The 17,505-nt window shown below is 50.6% G+C and overlaps 1 protein-coding gene across 5 annotated transcripts in view; it reads left to right on the forward strand.

Annotated features, from left to right (window-relative positions):
• PPIP5K1 (diphosphoinositol pentakisphosphate kinase 1) overlaps nt 1-17,505 on the forward strand; it is a 39,838-nt gene that overhangs the window by 2,559 nt on the left and 19,774 nt on the right. For 4 of the 5 annotated variants that reach the window (XM_088139330.1, XM_088139331.1, XM_088139329.1 and 1 more), the window contains exons 7-24: nt 393-547; nt 1,410-1,511; nt 1,619-1,780; nt 2,164-2,285; nt 2,479-2,580; nt 3,771-3,857; nt 4,196-4,271; nt 4,520-4,629; nt 4,942-5,027; nt 5,591-5,716; nt 7,446-7,567; nt 7,780-7,962; nt 10,580-10,721; nt 11,144-11,367; nt 11,456-11,583; nt 11,830-11,944; nt 12,420-12,527; nt 12,609-12,725. In XM_088139330.1, coding sequence (XP_087995456.1) covers nt 393-547; nt 1,410-1,511; nt 1,619-1,780; nt 2,164-2,285; nt 2,479-2,580; nt 3,771-3,857; nt 4,196-4,271; nt 4,520-4,629; nt 4,942-5,027; nt 5,591-5,716; nt 7,446-7,567; nt 7,780-7,962; nt 10,580-10,721; nt 11,144-11,367; nt 11,456-11,583; nt 11,830-11,944; nt 12,420-12,527; nt 12,609-12,725 — 2,267 coding nt within the window. The remainder of the gene's footprint in view (nt 1-392; nt 548-1,409; nt 1,512-1,618; nt 1,781-2,163; nt 2,286-2,478; nt 2,581-3,770; nt 3,858-4,195; nt 4,272-4,519; nt 4,630-4,941; nt 5,028-5,590; nt 5,717-7,445; nt 7,568-7,779; nt 7,963-10,579; nt 10,722-11,143; nt 11,368-11,455; nt 11,584-11,829; nt 11,945-12,419; nt 12,528-12,608; nt 12,726-17,505) is intronic. The other variant, XM_088139328.1, reaches the window with a different exon arrangement.

Below are 17,505 nucleotides of genomic sequence, written 5' to 3' on the forward strand. Positions count from 1 at the left end.
GAGGCTACAGATTCACCTCCAGCATGTGCTCACCACCAATTAGCCCTCTTACATCATCTTCAGATGTTTCGTTATTAACATGGACCCAATGCCTTCTAATTTGTTTTTCCTCAGTTATCTCCTTGCAGCAGGACATGTCCCCCCCGCCCCGCTCCCCTTAGCCTGAGAGGGAGTGTGCTTAGGCCCCAGCCTTCACAGTTTTTTGCACAGTGGCTTTCCAGTCTTGATCCAGGCTCATTTCCCCTCTCAGTCCAAGGGAGCCAATCCAAGCCCCCTCCAAGGACAGTCCTGGGGTGTCTGGGGGAGCCTGGAGCTTCTGTAGCTCCCCAAGGAAGAAAAGGTGGTGGAGGGTCAGAGTCTCCCCTCCCTGAAGAACCTGTATGTTTGTGCAGAGTGCAACCTGGTGGAGGGGGAGGATCATGTGGAGGTCAATGGTGCCGTTTTTCCTAAGCCCTTTGTGGAGAAGCCGGTCAGTGCTGAGGACCACAACGTCTACATCTACTATCCCACTTCAGCTGGTGGGGGTAGCCAACGGCTTTTCCGCAAGGTGAGAAGGTTGCAGCTTTGGCTGAGTTGGGCCTCCTGAAGCAGCTTTTTTGGATGAGTGAGAGGCTTTGTCAAAGGCCTCCAGTTAGTGGGGTGGCATTCCCAAATAGCAGTGTACCTGGGTATCATCTGTATAGAGTCCTGGGTATCATCTTTATAGAGTTCTGGGTATCATCTGTATAGAGCTATACAGCCTTTTGTGACTTCTGTTCAGGAGATCGTGTGAATAATATAAAAGCAGTAATCACAAGCAAAACAATAGATAGTTCTCAGAATAATACAATCAATTTCAAATAGTCAAGTGGTGATTCACTGCAATAGCACCAGAATCTTCAGGTTCACAGTGGTTAGGCCCCCCTTCAGGTGCTAGATTTGAGAAGTCATGGTGAGATGCATTTCTGGGGTACCTTTCCTTCCTCTGGATATTCAATACAGTTCAAACCCGAGTTCCAGAAGTTGGTTAAGATCTTGTCTAAAGCAATTTTGGTTTGGGTAAGGTGAATGTATGTAATTATGTTACGTACAAAGGAATATAATTAATTTTTATTGAACAATAACATCTTCATCCTCCCCATCTTAAACTGCACTGGTGGGAAATAAGTAGTGGTGTAATGGACTACTAAAGGATGCCATTCCATTTTGTGATTGAAAACCAGGAGACTCTTCCCTGGCTTTTGTTGTTCCCTCCTGCCCTGCGGCATCGGGAGGAGCATATTCTCTCCATTTTCTGGCCTTGCTGTCCAGGTGTAAGAGTGGCTCTTGCTCCTTTGGGTGAGGCATCATGATGCTCCAGAGCACCACGGGGACTTGCCTGTTCCGAGGTGCAGCGTAGCCTCTCTAGTGGAGTTCCTGGACTGTTTCAGATTGGGAGCCGGAGCAGCGTCTACTCTCCAGAGAGCAGCGTGCGGAAGACTGGATCGTATATTTATGAGGAGTTTATGCCTACAGATGGCACGGACGTCAAGGTAGGAAGGGGGTCTTTGCAGGGCTCTGCTGAGATAGGAATATTCTGAAGCCCTCTTGGGAGCTCTGAGTGGGATGAGCACGCTGCTCTTCGGCTTCTGCGATTCAGGTCTACACCGTTGGTCCTGACTATGCACATGCAGAGGCACGGAAGTCCCCGGCTCTTGATGGAAAAGTGGAGCGGGATAGCGAAGGAAAGGAGATCCGCTACCCAGTTATGCTAACAGCCATAGAGAAGCTGGTGGCCCGAAAAGTCTGTGTGGCCTTCAAGGTTGGTCTTTCCCTCTGACATGTGGCCTCTGGGAGCCCTCCCTGAATGTATTGGTTCCTGTTGCTGTAGCCTGGAATACCTAGGCTGCCTGGACAGGGCTTGGAACCCCCCCCCAAATATAGTAAGGTGCTGGTCAGTGTTCTCCCTTGGCGCTGAAGTATCAGGTTGTAGGTGCTGGTTCCCCCAGTCCTTGCATCTTCTTGGTAAAACTCTGCAATGGGGAAATGGAGGCACTTTCAGTAGCGTTTGCCTCCTGTGATCCCATGGCTGTTCCTATGTAGGGTTGGGAGAGTGTGGGCTAAGGTACTACTAATGTTTGTAGAGTCCCTTGAAGCCCGTTGCCCATGTTTCACTTCCCTTGGGCCCTGTCTCACCCCTTGCAGCAGACAGTGTGCGGCTTTGACTTACTGCGGGCCAACGGCCAATCCTTTGTCTGTGATGTCAATGGCTTCAGTTTTGTGAAGAACTCTATGAAGTATTATGACGACTGTGCCAAGCTCCTTGGGTGTGTGGTGCTTCAGTTAATCCTAACCTCCTGGAAGGGGAGGAGAGAGGGGTCAGACTGTCCTTCCCAGCCAGGGCATGATCGGTCTGAATCCAGTCTGCCTCAGACCGGTTGCTTTGTTTTTGGAGAGACCCATTGCAAGGCCAGGGAAGGGGAAGAGGAGGGTTTCTGACCAGCCTCTCCTCTCTGCCAGGAACATCATCATGCGGGAAATGGCTCCTCAGTTCCAGATCCCCTGGTCCATCCCCACGGAAGCAGAAGACATCCCCATTGTGCCCACAACTTCAGGGACAATGTGAGTGTTGGCCTCACTGGCTGCGCTCCCTTCTGACTGCCTCTTGCTAGGAAAGCAGGGCAGGATGACAGCATCCCAACGTTAGCAGGAGGCACGTTCTTGTCATAGGGATCCATTTCTGACCATTTGTGAAAATTGGCTCACTGGCTAATGGGAAGGTTTTTAGAATGGTCTCGTATTGGTTTGGGGTCCTATTTGCTGTGTTGGACTTTCTGTTAACTACAAGATATGGAGTTGGTACTGATACCCAGGGACCTGTAGCTCCAGGAGCTTCTGGGAACAAAAAATGTCCCAGGTCAATCCCTGGAAGTGCTAGTAACAAAAGCAGACCAGGTGAAATGCCTCTGTCTAAGATTTTGGAGCAGTCGCTTCTGGGTGAAAGTTACTGGAGTTCAAATAAAACTCATGCCTAAGTCATAAGGCCTTGGCTATAGCAGACTCCAAAGCAGATGCCAAGGCCAGCGTTGTTGGGGATCCCAGGGCAGGGTGTTTGGCTATTCTTTTTCTTGCTTGTCAGTGATGATGATAAGAAAACGGATCAAGATTTTCTGGGGCTGTAGGAACAGCGGCTGCTAATGTAGGTGCCTTCGGTCATCAATAACCTTAAAATGACAAGGACTTTTGTAAAAGCTTTAAATATTCTGTAAAAACTAAAGATAGAGGTTTTATAATGCCAGTGTTCTAAATTTAGAAAGATGAAATGGCACCTCTGGATTAAAAAAAAACTTTGCCTGGCTTTATTAATTAAGGGACTCTCCTTTGCAGTTTCTCTTGCCCACATTAGCAGTTGGGTCTATGCTGAAGGCTGCTTCTCCTTTAGAGACAATCTTTCCTCCAAGGACCAAGCCAACAGAGCAAAGAATCCTTCTTGCACACTGATTAAGTTGCTTCCATTTAGGACACCTATACAGGTCACGCATTCTGTGCCACAGTTACATGGTTTTCAGAGCTCCAGCTAGAGAGATGGTGTCCATGCAATGCTTTTTCTTCTGAAAGGAGAGTTCTTTTGGCTCTTGCTGAGAAGGCAGACTCACGAGGATACTTGGCCCCCGTGGCTGAGGTGTCCTCCCGGCCTGAGGAGGCCTTGGGGTCTTCCAGGGCTGACCCCTTTAGGAGGGGAGTGGGGGCGTGCCAGTGTGCTGTCCCAAGGGTGGGATGTCATCCTAGGTGTTCAAGGACCTCTCTTGCAGGATGGAACTACGCTGTGTGATTGCAGTTATAAGGCACGGTGATCGTACCCCCAAGCAGAAGATGAAGATGGAAGTGAAGCATCCCAGGTAAGGGGCTCCCAGCCTCTAGATCCATGGAAGAGATGAGATGAGGGTTCAGCCTTTTTCCACATCCGTAGCTCCATATTTGGAAATGCTCTTCGCTGTAGTTGGGGTGTATCTGAGGCTTGGTGCTGTACCACTCTTGGCAAGGTAAAGTGTGGGACTTGGAGATCCAGATTCAAGTCTTCTTCCAAAAGTGGACTCACTGGGTGACTTGGAACCAATTCCTCTTCTGCAGGACAAAAGGTTCCAGGATAAAATGAGCTCCTCCAGAAAGGGAGACCCATAAATGTAATGAAGTAACCAGTAGTATCAATAACCTGCTTTGCTTCTGGTGTTACCAGGTTCTTTATTTTGTTTGAAAAATACGAGGGCTATAAGACTGGGAAGCTGAAGCTGAAAAAGCCGGAGCAGCTTCAGGTGAGTTTCAGGGCTCCCCTCTTGTCCTGGGCTCAGCCAGACAGGCCTCTTAGAGGAGCTGCGCAAGTGACCGGTGGAAAGATCTCCACCCCCGTTAGACTGTAGGACTGAGGAACGCTTGCGGCCTGTCTCCCTAGATGGGGTGGGGAGTCCCTTTTGAATGGCAGAGAGACCCGGCTAAGGAGCCTGTGCCTTTGATTCCTAGAGAACTTGAGCCTGCAGACCTGAGCAAGCCTTTGCCCCGACAGGAGGTGCTGGACATTGCTCGCTTGCTGGTGCAGGAGCAGGGTGCCCTCGGGGACTCGGTGGCTGAGGAGCAGAAATCCAAATTGGAGCAGCTCAAGACTGTTTTGGAGATGTGAGCAGGGACTTGCCTCCCTAGCCCCCCTCCCCCCCAAAAAACTGTGGGATGATAAGATCAGTGTTGCAAGCAACTCTTGCGCCTTCTTGCACGTCCTGAGGAGGAGTGGACTTTCTCTGACTGCTGGGGGCATTCCCTTGGACCCGTTCAGGAACACCTTCCTCTTGCACCACAGCAGCGCATGCTGGGGGATAGCACACCAGGCGGGTGGGACTGAGTTGGGTGCCCTTTCAGCCTCTCCACTTTAGGTGCGGATTGTAACACCAGTTGTTTCATGCCAAGAACAGCAGTTCTTTGTTATTCTGGCAGGTATGGGCACTTTTCTGGCATCAACCGCAAAGTACAACTGACTTACTTGCCTCATGGGCAGCCGAAGGCATCCAGTGAGGAGGAAGGCAGGTATTGGGTTCCAACAGCTGGGCAGGGGAGGCCATGCAGGCAGCTGTGGGGGGGAGGATGTGAGTTGCAGAAGAGCACTGCCAACTTTGTAGGATGAAGATGCTGACCCTGATCACACGCACACATCTATAGACACAGGGAGTTGGCGTTCTGCATGGTGGGTGAATGGGGGAGGCGGAGGGTTTTCTTCGCTCATTGATGCTATGTAGCAGTTGAAAATGTAAGCTGCGAGGGCTTCAGTTGAAATGCCAACCCTTGTGGGGAAGGGGAACTACTGCTTTCCTTCCCCACCCCTTGCCAAATGATCCCCACTTTTGGGGGAAAGTGCCAAACTGACAACAGGACTGGGGGCAGAAATTGGAGCTGAGGTTGCAGCTTTCCGGCCCTCATAGGCACCTGACAACTTTCCCCCTTTCCCCCTTTCCCCCATCCTGTTTCACCATTGGGGTTCTTGCTCCCTTGCTCTGGTCCTGGACGTTGGGGAGTCTTGCTGGGTGGTAGATATTCATTCCGGCCCCAGCACTGGATGGAGATGACTCTAGTTCTCTGCTGTGTCCAGGTCTCAAGGAAGCCTCCCCTTCTCTGCTCCTGGTGCTGAAGTGGGGGGGTGAGCTGACTCCTGCGGGGAGAGTCCAAGCAGAGGAGCTGGGGCGAGCCTTCCGCTGCATGTATCCGGGGGGCCAAGGTGAGCCTGGGGATTGCAGAGGTGGCAGCTGACAGCGTCTTTGTTGCCACCTCTGAAGTGGATGCCCCTTAGAAAGGAAGGTTGTGCCTCTGCATCTGCACAAAGATTATCTTCTGGACTGGTTGGTGGAATCTGATTACGGCGGTTTGGACAGGATTGGCTCTTAAGAAGTCTCATTAGGAATAGCCCTTTATTTCTGCTTGCTGTTGCCTTGGAAGACAAGTTCTGTCTGGTCTCTAGAGGTCCTAGGGCAGCAGGCCAACTTTTGAATCCTCAGAACTTCTCTTCGGGCAAGATGGTGATGCAGGTGGAATTGCCTTGCCTGATAAAGTGGTCTTAAGGATTCAGAAGTTTTGTAAATCCTTTTGTGAATAGTAGATCTTGATGTTCTACATGGTTTGCTCCCTCTAGGCAACATGGCTGAGCTGCACATTTTAGTGTCAGTCCCGTTTGTCCTCAAGATTTCCCTACTGAACCTCCTGTTAGCTGAGATTTGGGCATCCCACTTCCTGCTCCTCCTGTCATTTGAAGGCAGTGATGATGCCACATGGAAAGCAGAAAGCAAACACAGAGCTCTGAACTGCTGGCAGGGACTTCCATGGCATCCTGGGATCTTCCATCTGAAGCTAAGAAACTCTCATAGCAGCCACAGATGGATGTTCCCTGGCACCTGCCCCAGGTGGGAGTCTCAAAAGCTTCCTGCCAGGCCAGAGTGCATGACTATAGGTTCAAGAGCAGCTGGGGAAGCCAAGATCTATGCTGAAGCAGCAAAAGGGCAGAAAGTTAGTGCAAGGGTTGGGAGCTAGTGAAAACATGACCTCTGAAAAGAGAAGAGCCCCTGGCAGCCTCAGCAAGGAAGGCTTACATGGCCAGAGGAAGGGAGGAAGCTGCCTGTGAGGTGCGCGTCCTGCCTTCAGCCCCACATCCTCTCCCCCAACCTTCAGCAGTTGCCCCACTTCCCTGCTGAGTACATGACCTTTTGGCCAGATTCCTCTCCCTCCTGCTCTGACTGCTTTACGCCCCCATCCTCGTTGTGGGTTGGGGGAGATCTCATCTCCCTCTCCCTCTCAAGCCAAAAGAGAGAGTCCATTGCAGATGAACCAGTGACCCTGAGTTAACACCCTGAGGTCAGAGCCATCCGAGGCTGATCCCATCTGGACATTGAGAAGGAGACCTTCTTGACAGCAGCTACCAGGTCTCCATTTTGTTGAGTAGGATGGCACTGACTTCAGTAGGTCATTTGAGGGGGGTTGCCAGCTGTTGAGCCTAGCTGGTCTTCCGTGCCTTGGGCTCAAGTGACAGCAGGGCAGCTCCTCGAGGGCAACTCCCAAAGTGGCCAAGAATCTAGAACTCTGCCTGGAACAGCTAGCCAGCAAAACATCAGAAGGTAGAGGGAAGATGACTGGGGGTTGGTAACTGGACACGTGGGTGCTTGTGAGGAGGACTTCTGGGTGTGTGCTGTGAAATCATGAGCTGATCATGACAGGAATGGAATTTAGGGAGTGTTGGCTTTAAAAAGGGGTGTCTGTGGTTCTTCCTGTCCATCCCAGTCTCCTTTTTGCCTGCCTGGAGACATCTTCCAGCACACTGACTTGCAGCACTATTTGGTGGTGCCAAATGCCCAGGCAGGCCCACCCACCCAGTGGGTTTTCTGCCCTTTGGAAGGGTGCTGCGGAAACGAAATGACAGCGCTTCTGAAGCAGTCACAGGGCTTCTCTTTCCTGCCCAGGGGACTATGCTGGCTTTCCAGGCTGCGGCCTTCTTCGACTACACAGCACATACCGCCATGATCTCAAGATCTACGCCTCTGATGAGGGCAGAGTCCAGATGACAGCGGCAGCATTTGCAAAGGTTCCTGGGCAGCAGTCTTCTTGGGGGTGCTGTAGTTAGGCCAGCAGAGGCTACAGGAGGGCTCAGCTCCTACCGTGCACTGCCAGAGCCGCTGACCCTTAGTACATCCCCAGCGCTCTGGCTAGAGCCGGGATTTGATGGGGACTCTGCGGGGGCTTCCTTTCCAAAGCAGAGAGCAGAGGTGAGAGGCTGATCCCCGGGTCTTCCCACAGGGCCTCCTTGCTCTGGAAGGGGAACTGACTCCGATCCTGGTGCAGATGGTGAAGAGCGCCAACATGAATGGCCTCCTAGACAGCGATAGTGACTCTCTCAGCAGCTGCCAGCACCGGGTGAAGGCTCGCCTCCGGGAGATCATGCAGAAGGACATCTCATTCTGCGCAGAGGACTACGAGAAGGTGGCAAGGCACATTTCTATGGCTTTGAGAGAGGCGTCCCAATTCCAACAAAATGGTTGAAACGTGCAAAACTTTAAGAGCAGTCAGAAAGGTAGCCAAAGGTAATTCCATCAGGCTGTGGTGGCTGATCGAAAGGCTGGCTTTCTGCTGCGCTGTGGCTGAACGGAAGACCTCTGAAAGGGGTGGTTCCAAGGTGTTTATGACCCAGAATTGCACTGTGGCAAATCATACACTTTCTCCAGGGAACTGGCAGCTCTGTTCTGTGGCAGACGTTTTCGTCCGTCTGTGAGAGCACACTGTTCCTAAAGAGCTGCTGTCCAAGGGGAGTGGTAGGAAGTGCCCCCTGCCAAGGCTGCCGTTCAAAATATTTTCTGGCCACAGAAGAAAAAGCTCTTTGGCCTCTCCCTGATCCAGGTCACCCAGTCTCAGTATGGATGGGAAGGTTCCTGAAGGCATGGCCAAGACGCTTAGGGCCTTTTCTCTAAACTCTGGCTGGTCGCAGCTGTAAAGATCTAGCAGGAACAGCCTAACTGGCTAAGTCAGGGACTGAGAGAGTCTGGATTCTGAGGTTGGACAGCTGTCACCCAATTCCAGATACCCTTTTCCTGGGCAAGATGCCCATCCAGCCACATGGAAGAAGCCATGTTCTTTAGATCCATTTTAGTTTGGCTTTTCTTTGGGATATTCCACAGAAGCAGACTCAATTTCTCTGATCTGTTACCTTTGCTGGGAGAGAGAGAGATGTAGAGTGCTACCAGTGGTGCTACCGGTGTTGATTTTCCTGGACCTCTGAGCATGGGATAATGCTTGGGCAGCATAATGTTTTGGGAATTAGATAGTAGGCCCTTTCTTGCCTGCTGGACTGTCTGTGGTCAATGGGAGATTCCCCTTTGGTCCCATGGCTCAAGGTGGACTTTTGTGTCCCTCCTATGCTGTTTGGTCTTATGTGACGCTCTTTTGAATGGTACTTCTATGTTGCTTTCTGCTAGTCAGCAAATGAAGACCTACTTCTTCACTCAGGCATTTGTAGGACTCTCTTGGCTGGTGGGAGCACTAGTCTTGCCAGATAAACAAGGTCAGGCTTGGATCGGGTTTGATGGGAGATTGCCAGTCCATGCCAGGGTGTAGGCTGAACTTGGAAATCGAACATTGATCTTAGAAAAAGGCAAAGGCAAGCCACTCCCATGCTGTTGCCAAGGAAACTGCATGGAGGTGTGCATGAAGTCAAACTTAACACAAGGGTATTTTTACTTTAATTTTTAATGTGTTTTTAAAAAAGTATTGGTTCTATTGGTGGTGGTTTTATTGAAGATTGCGGTTTTATACACAGCTTCTCCGGAGGAAACACCTTTTAGAGAAAGAGGAGGACAGCCAGCCAGGGAACAGATCCTAAACCTCCTTCTAGGCCGGGGGAGTTCTCTTGCTAGAGCTGCACTTTTTCCAAGAAGACCTACATTGAGGAGGGAATGCTGTGGGCTCAGCTGAAGGCTCTTTGTCACGGTCTACTTGACACTACGAAAGGAAGGGGTTTAAAAGCCTTTTAAGAAAAATCCATCAAATTCTGAGTGTTGGGAAGGATGTTTTGCAACAGGTTTCTAAGGAAGTGGCATCCAGGAATAAAGAGGTTCCCACACAAAGAAGGTTATGCTTTGTTACTATCTGGTATCTAGTCCTGGGCTGGACAAGATGGACAGAAGATCTGAACATAAGCCTCTTGAGGAACCAGCTGTTCCTCTTTAAGGTTTGAACGTCGCTTGGCATATTGCACTCTTAATAAATAGGAAAGAATTCTGATTGCCAATGTCTTATTTTACCCCAATACAATGCTGTCACCAGTGAATAGCAGCAATTCAGTTAAAGGCATTCAGCAATAAGAATAGCTTTATGAAACTATTAACAATGCTGGAGGCAGAGTAGCAATTTTCAGTGCTGCATGTAATTCCTGTTAAGGATTGTAACATAATTCAGTTTTCAACAAACCTGAATTGAAGCTTGCAGAGTTTATGCAGGATTTAGGAACGTATCATCTTTTTTTTCTTACCTTAAAAACTGTCAGAAATGAAACTTTACCAAAAACAAGTTGGGCATGTCTTCACTGGCATCCAGTTAGAATAATGTAACAAGAGTTCATAAACATTCTGAAGAAGATAGAAGTATATAGATACGTGCAGCTACTAAGGTTGGCATAGAAGTAAGGTGTTTTTCAGGACATTGAAGTGAAATGTCTTCCTAACCCTTGTGAATTGGAATAGTTGCACATCTACCACTTTAATTCAAAACCAGTTGGATTATAGCCATTATTTTCAAAACTTGTTACTGGCTCGGCATATCCAGCAAGGGGTTTTGGCTTCCCAACGAGCTCAGGTTAAGTGTCACATCCAGTAAGGATTCTTGCATTGTTGCTGTTTGCTTGATCAAAGAAACCAGGTACGCAGCCATTACCTAAAACAGAGTCAAAATAAAGTTCGATTTCCAGAGTGGCAGCTGCTTTCAGTTTCAATGTCCAGAGGTGACTGATGTGACAGTCAATGCATGCTGACCATTGTGGAGCCAATTGGCAGTAGCGTTGTTGGACTGTCAAGTGCGCCATTGATCCTTTGCTCTGATTTCTCTTCAGCTGGCACCAACAGGCAGTGCCTCGCTCATCAGGTCCATGGGAATCATCAGGAATCCAGTGGAGACCTGCGATCAGGTCTTCGAGCTGATTGAGAGCCTCACTTCCCAGATCCAGAAACGTCTGGAAGACCCAAAGTCTGCTGGTATAAGAGCCATTTCCTTTGGAGTAGAGAAAAGCAGAGAGACAACGGGCAGCCTGGCTGGATCTTCTTTGCTTTTTTAATTATAGCTCTTGAGGTCCAGTAGCTTGTGCCAGGTGCAAAGTGCTGGGGGTGGGGGAGGGCTAAACATGCACATTGCTCAGGAGTCCCTAGAATTTGTCTCTTCTCTCCAAAGAGAATTTGCTCTTCTGCTTTCCCCAACTTTTCTTTATTCCCAAAGCCTAATGTAGTGCTTGAGCGGGAGTATCTTTGTTGCTGCAGCTGGCAGACACTCAGGAATTTTTAAAAAATGGCTGGTCTGCTGTTGCTTTTGCAAATGACCTTGTGGTCTCCCAGCGCCCCCCAAGACCTGCCTGTGTGTCCCCTTAGCTCTGGAGCTGACGCAGTCGCTCTGGGTTTTGCAGACCTTCAGCTGTACCACAGTGAGACCCTGGAGCTGATGCTGCAGCGCTGGAGGAAGCTTGAGCAGGACTTCCGACTGAAGAACCGGCGTTACGATATCAGCAAGATCCCTGATATCTATGACTGTGTCAAGTATGACATACAGCACAACGCCGCCCTGCAGCTGGAAGGCACCTCTGAGTTGCTACGGCTCTCCAAGGCTCTAGCAGACATTGTCATTCCCCAGGTACTGGGTGGTCCCTGGCCTCAGCCGCTGAGCAGCATCAGGTCGAATTGTGCTGAGGCTGCTCTGCAAACACTTTGATCTTTCTTAGGAATATGGCATCAGCCAGCAGGAGAAGCTGGAGATTGCTGTGGGCTTTTGCCTGCCTCTCATCAGGAAGATCCAGCTGGACCTGCAGCGAACCCACGAGGACGAGTCTGTCAACAAACTGCACCCCTTGTAAGAAGTGGGCAGATTCCACAGGTTGGGTTGTCTGAAGACAGCAAGCCAGCTGTTGACCAGCCATGGCAGAGGCCTGCCTTCTTGTCCTTCCCCTGGCTTCAGCGTTGGTGTTCTGCATGTGCAGTGTGTAGCAGAGTGGGCCTTGAGGTTCTCAGAGGCCTGGAGAAGGTGCCTTCGTGACCAAGCCCTGCCTGCCCAGGCAGAGCAGGGTGACTCACGCTGCCTCGGCTGCTCTGCTTTCAGGTATTCAAGGGGAGTCCTGTCTCCAGGGCGCCATGTTCGGACACGTTTGTACTTCACCAGCGAGAGCCACGTCCACTCCCTGCTTAGCATCTTCCGCTATGGAGGCCTGCTGGATGTAAGCGAGAGGCAGCTGCAGTGGGGTGGCAGCCAGGGCACTTTGGGCGTGCCAACTCTTGGAGGAAGTCCAGGATGTCACACAGAGGTTTTTGTCCATTTCTCAGCACAAACCCCACTGATGGGGGCTTCTGAGCCAGGAGTTTCTTACGTCCCTGAGAGATGCAGGGGTTGAGTCACTTGGGCTGGAGATGGTCTCTCTTTGGTTGCTGCTGAGTCTTCATTAGCAGCTAGCTCCCTTGCCAACCCCCTTTGGTCCTGATCTCATGAAGGGAACAGGCTGACGGCGTGATGGGCTTTGGAGCCATATCCTTCCATGGGGTTGTGGAAAAAATGGTAGCTGCCTTTGTCTAAAGGCCCAAGTCAGGACTGGGAGGGAAGGGAGGGGGATTCTCCCAAGGCACTGCTGCTGAGGGCCCGTGCCCAGCTTTGCCGGTGTTTCAGTTCTGCCTCCCTCTGACCCCTCTGCATGCCAGGCATCGAAAGATCCCCAGTGGAAGAGAGCCATGGATTACCTGGGTGCCATTTCAGAGCTGAACTACATGACCCAGATCGTCATCATGCTGTATGAAGATAACAACAAGGTGAGGGAGGGGCCAGCTGGGCATCGGGGGCCAACCAAGCCCTTTGGTCTTGTCTCCATCCAAGGGTTGCTGCCTCCACAGGATCCATCGTCCGAGGAGAGGTTCCACGTGGAGCTGCATTTCAGTCCTGGAGTGAAAGGCTGTGAAGGGGAAGGCAGTGCCCCTGCGGGATGCGGCTTTCGCCCAGCGTCAGCAGAGGTGAGCTTGCACCTCCACAGGAGAGCTGAGTGCCGCCCTTTCTTCAGAGGGCAAGGGTGGCAATTAGATGCCAAGGCTGGGTATCACCTGCAACATGCCCAGCCCTGGAGGTCGTAGGCCTGCTCGTGCTGCAGGAGGAGTGTCAGAGTGAGAAGCCGCTGCAGCCTTCTCTTGTTAACTCTAGTAGCAAAATTACTGATACACTAAAAATATCACGAGGAGAAGTGTCAGAATCCTCGGAAGATTTTATAATAGATTATTAGATGGCTAGTTTAAAAAGGAAAAAAAATGGTTTTTTACATGCTGCGGTTCTGCCATTGTAAAAGGGGCGGGGGGGGAGTAGGGATGAGAGTTAAAAAGCAGATGGCTCCTTATCACAAGCTCTGGCATGCTCAAGGTCATACCAGCAAGAGAATCAGAGGACCAAGAACTAAGGGCGATGTAGGGGGGGGAAAGTAAGAAAAACAGCTTTTGGCGCGCTTTTGATCAGTCTTAGCAATGCTTTGGATCTGTACAGTTATTCTCAATAAATGAACTTTCTTTTGAATCAATATTGGTTGCAAGGAAAGTTGCTGGATTTGGGATCAACAGGTGGCAGCTCGTTACATTTTGCTAAGACTCCAAGTGTAGACTTCCACCAGGGAGATTGCCCTACGGGGAGTCCAAAGCCTCACGTTGATCGGGACCAACCAAGCAGCGGGATGGCTGACGATGTAATTGAGGAAGAAGAAGAGAGACCGGTCCCCCCTCCATTGGAAGTGAAGGTGATAACCCAGGAGGAGCCGGTGCAATCATCGCGCCAAGCCCAAGCGGGGGCGAAGGCAACGGTGACAAGGGGACGAGGCCCTTCGATGAAAGATCGCATGGGGAAATTGGAAGGGCAGATGGGGTCCCTATCCGATGATGTGCGAGCGCTTAAAGCAGCGGTGGATCAACTGCTTGGAGGGGGATTTACACCCCCCACGCGAGAATCAGCAGCCACACTGGGAGGTATGGAGGCGGCAGAGCAGTCGGCTGAAGGTGAGACCTCCAGCGAGGAGGAGGAGGAGGATCTCACACCTAGCAGAACCAAGAAGAGCCCGATGCAGCAGTGGGGCATCTCCATGAAATTCGGGGGAGATGCTGAGCAGCTGGCTTGCTTTATCACCCAGGTGCGGATCTACATGGAAGGCTATGGAGGTCTGTTCCGCAGCGAGGAAGAGAAGGTCTCCTATGTGTCCAGTTTTTTTGAAGGTACGGCTGCAGAATGGGTGGTTGGCCTGCACAGGGCGAAGGACCGGGCTTTAAGGAGATTAGAGGATTTCATGGCGGCTCTCTGCGCACGCTCTGAAGACCCATGCGTGGCGCTTAAAGCACGACGTGACCTGGAAAGGCTGAAGCAGGGGTCCAAGTCAGTATCAGAGTACGCCTACGAATTTCGGGGGTTGGCTCAAAGGCTGCCTCACGTGCCTGAAGAGCTCCTGATCGAGTTTTTCCAGAGAGGCTTGCAACCCGAGTTGTTGCAGCGCGTGGTGTGCCGGGGTTTCCCCAAAACCTTTAATGGATGGGTCGCTATGGCCGGCGAGGTGGAGGAGCAATGGCGCACCATAGAAGCAAGAACCCGACTTCCGCCCTTACCCGGCACAAAGAAGGCGGCGCCCAAGGCGAAGACTAGTGCGCCAGGAAGTAGCAGGAGCCAGCGCGTCTGTTTCAACTGCGGAGAGCCGGGGCACTTTGCCGCTGCGTGCCCTAAAGCAAAGACGGAGCAAGGAGGCAAGAAGATGGAGCGGAAGGGGCCGAAGTCTTCGAAGCCCGGCAAGAAGGAGTCAGCGGCGGTAGGCAGCGAGACGGGAGCTAGAGCGGCAACACGCGGCGGTGGCAATACCCGGAAATTGTTAGCTCCGCTCTCTCTCCGACAAGCGGCTGCTCTCCCGGAGAAAGAAAGCAGCTCACAAGAGGACTCGGAAAGCGAAGAGATGGGGGTGAGTCCCATTAAAATGTGGGTGGAACTAAGGGTGGTGAGGACAAAGTGGTGGTGAGGACAAAGATGTGGGCGCTGATAGATTCTGGCTGCTCCCGAAATCTGATTAATTCCGCCCTCGCCCGGGGTTTGGGACTCCACTTAAAGAGACTCAAAACCCCTGTGATTTTTACCCAGCTGGATGGATCCCCAGCGGGGGGAGGGCCGGTGGAGTATCATACTGAAGAGCTCGAGCTAACCATGGGGGACCATAAAGAGACTATTAAATTCCTAGTGACTCCCATGGCAGGCAACCCAGTGCTTCTGGGCATGAACTGGTTAAAATGGAAGAACCCTGAAGTGAACTGGGAGGAAAAGATCTTGCGTTTCCCAAAGGAGGGGGGAGTGCAAGTTGAAGGAGTTACCGAAACGTTGTCAGATGAAGAGATGGGTGCTGTGAGTAGGGAAAAGGCAGGGGAGGCTGCAACTCAGATTCCCAAGCAATACCTCGACCTGCAGGAGGTGTTTAGCGAAAGGGAGTCAGATCAGCTACCCCCACATCGTGCCTGTGACTGTGCCATAGAGATTGAACCGGGGGCTAAATTTCCAAGGAAGAAAATGTATCCAATGACACCCAAAGAGTTGGAAGCCTTGCGGGAGTTCATTGATAAGAATCTAAAGAGGGGCTTTATTGTACCTATGCATTCTCAAATTGCTGCACCGGTGTTATTTAGGGAAAAGAAGGATGGCTCCCTACGTTTGTGCACAGATTATAGAGGGCTAAATGCCATTTCTGCTGACAACCGGTACCCACTCCCTTTGATGAAAGATCTGTTGGCCCATTTATCCAAAGGGAAAATTTTCACAAAACTGGATTTAAGGGAGGCGTACTTCAGGGTGCGAATTTGGGAAGGAGATCAATGGAAATCTGCCTTTAACACGCCCCTGGGGTGTTTCCGTTATGAAATAATGCCGTTCGGATGAAAAGGAGCGGCGGGGGTGTTTATGCAACTTATAAATGAGGTGTTACAAGAGCATTTATACCAGGGGGTGTTGGTTTATCTGGACGATATCCTGATTTACACTGAGACCATGGAGCAACATGTACAATTGGTCAGGAAGGTACTAAAAAGCTACTGGAGGCTCAATTGTATGCCAAGCTCTCCAAATGTGAATTTCATAAACAGCAAATTGACTATTTGGGGTATAGAATTTCGCATCAGGGAATTGAAATGGACCCGGTCAAGGTGAGGGACGTCACAGGTTGGGAGGCTCCCAAAACCAGGCGTCAGCTTCAAAGTTTCCTGGGCTTTGCTAACTTCTATCGGCAATTCATACCCAACTTTGCCCAAGTAGCACTCCCACTCACCGATTTGTTGAAAACCAAGGGCAAGGACAAAGCGAAGGCATCAAAACCTGGAGCCCCCCTGGCATGGACTAAGGAGTGCCAGGAAGCTTTTCAAAGTTTAAACTGTCTGTTCACAGCTGAACCGATCTTAAAGCACCCTGATCCAGAACAGCCATTTGTCATACAGGCAGACGCTTCGGATGTAGCAGTGGGAGCTGTGTTGTTACAGAAGGGGGCGGGGGGGAGCTGTTTCCATGTGCATACATATCCCGGAAATTTTCAGAAACTGAGAGACGCTGGTTGGTGTGGGAAAAGGAAGCGTTCGCAGTGCGCTGGGCGTTAGTTTGCTGGAGGCACTTGTAGAGGGATCACCCCATCCCTTTGAAATTTGGACTGATCACAAGAATTTAGAAGCTTTGACTGCACCGAGGAAGCTGTCACCCAAGCAAATGAGATGGGCACAATATTTCCATCGATTTAACTTCTCCCTGAAGTACATTCCTGGGGGAAAAAATTTTCTGGCAGACGCCCTGTCTCGATTGCCTCAACACAACAGCAAGCGAGAGGAAGTAGTCGCTCCTGTAATTCCATGTACCCAAACAGCCCTAAGGGTGGTCACTAGAGCTCAGAAAAAGAGGGGTGAAGAACAACCAGAAGGAGAATTGTTGAAAAAATTAAACGCCCAGATTGCTCAGGATGATTGGTTTAAAAGCAACAGCCAATTACTAGTGAACAAACAAGGGGCATGGTGGTGGCAAGATAAGCTGTATGTCCCTGCAGACGCTAGAAAGTGAGTCTTGCAAAGAAGTCACGACAGCAGAACAGCTGGGCACTTTGGTTTTGTGAAGACATTACATCTACTCAGGCGACAATTTTGGTGGCTGACAATGAGAAAAGATGTAGGGGAATATGTAGCTACATGCCTCACGTGTGCAATGGCAAAAAAAAGAGGGGGCAAACCAATGGGGCTTCTACAGACAGTAGCAAATCCAGGGGCCCCTTGGAAGCAAGTTTCCATGGACTTTATTATAGACCTGCCTGAAAGCAACAAAAAGACAGTTATTTGGGTAGTTACAGACCTTTTTTCCAAACAAGCACATTTTGTGGCATGCCAATCCCTTCCATCAGCACCCAAACTGGCTAAGTTATCGTCTACCGAGCTCATGGTGTCCCAGAACGAATAATTTCGGATCGAGGGGTCCAGTTTACTGCCAAGTTCTGGAGGGCGTTCCTAAAACTACTGGGGGCATCGCAAGGCTTGAGTTCAGGGTACCACCCCCAGACGGCGGGATCATGTGAACGTCTGAACTCAGTGTTAGAACAATATTTGAGATGTTTCATTAACTACCAACAAGACAATTGGGATGAGCTGTTACCGTTTGCTGAAGTAGCTTATAATAATGCAGTGCACCAAAGCACTGGCCTCACCCCTTTTAAAATAGCTACAGGACAGGACTTTGTACCAATCCCAGAATTACCTAACCAATCCACTC

This window comes from Python bivittatus, unplaced genomic scaffold, assembly GCF_059951505.1.
Source record: "Python bivittatus isolate LINGU-HERP-01145 unplaced genomic scaffold, Pbiv_v1 ctg000210_np1212, whole genome shotgun sequence".
NCBI classification, from domain to species: Eukaryota; Metazoa; Chordata; class Lepidosauria; order Squamata; family Pythonidae; genus Python; species Python bivittatus.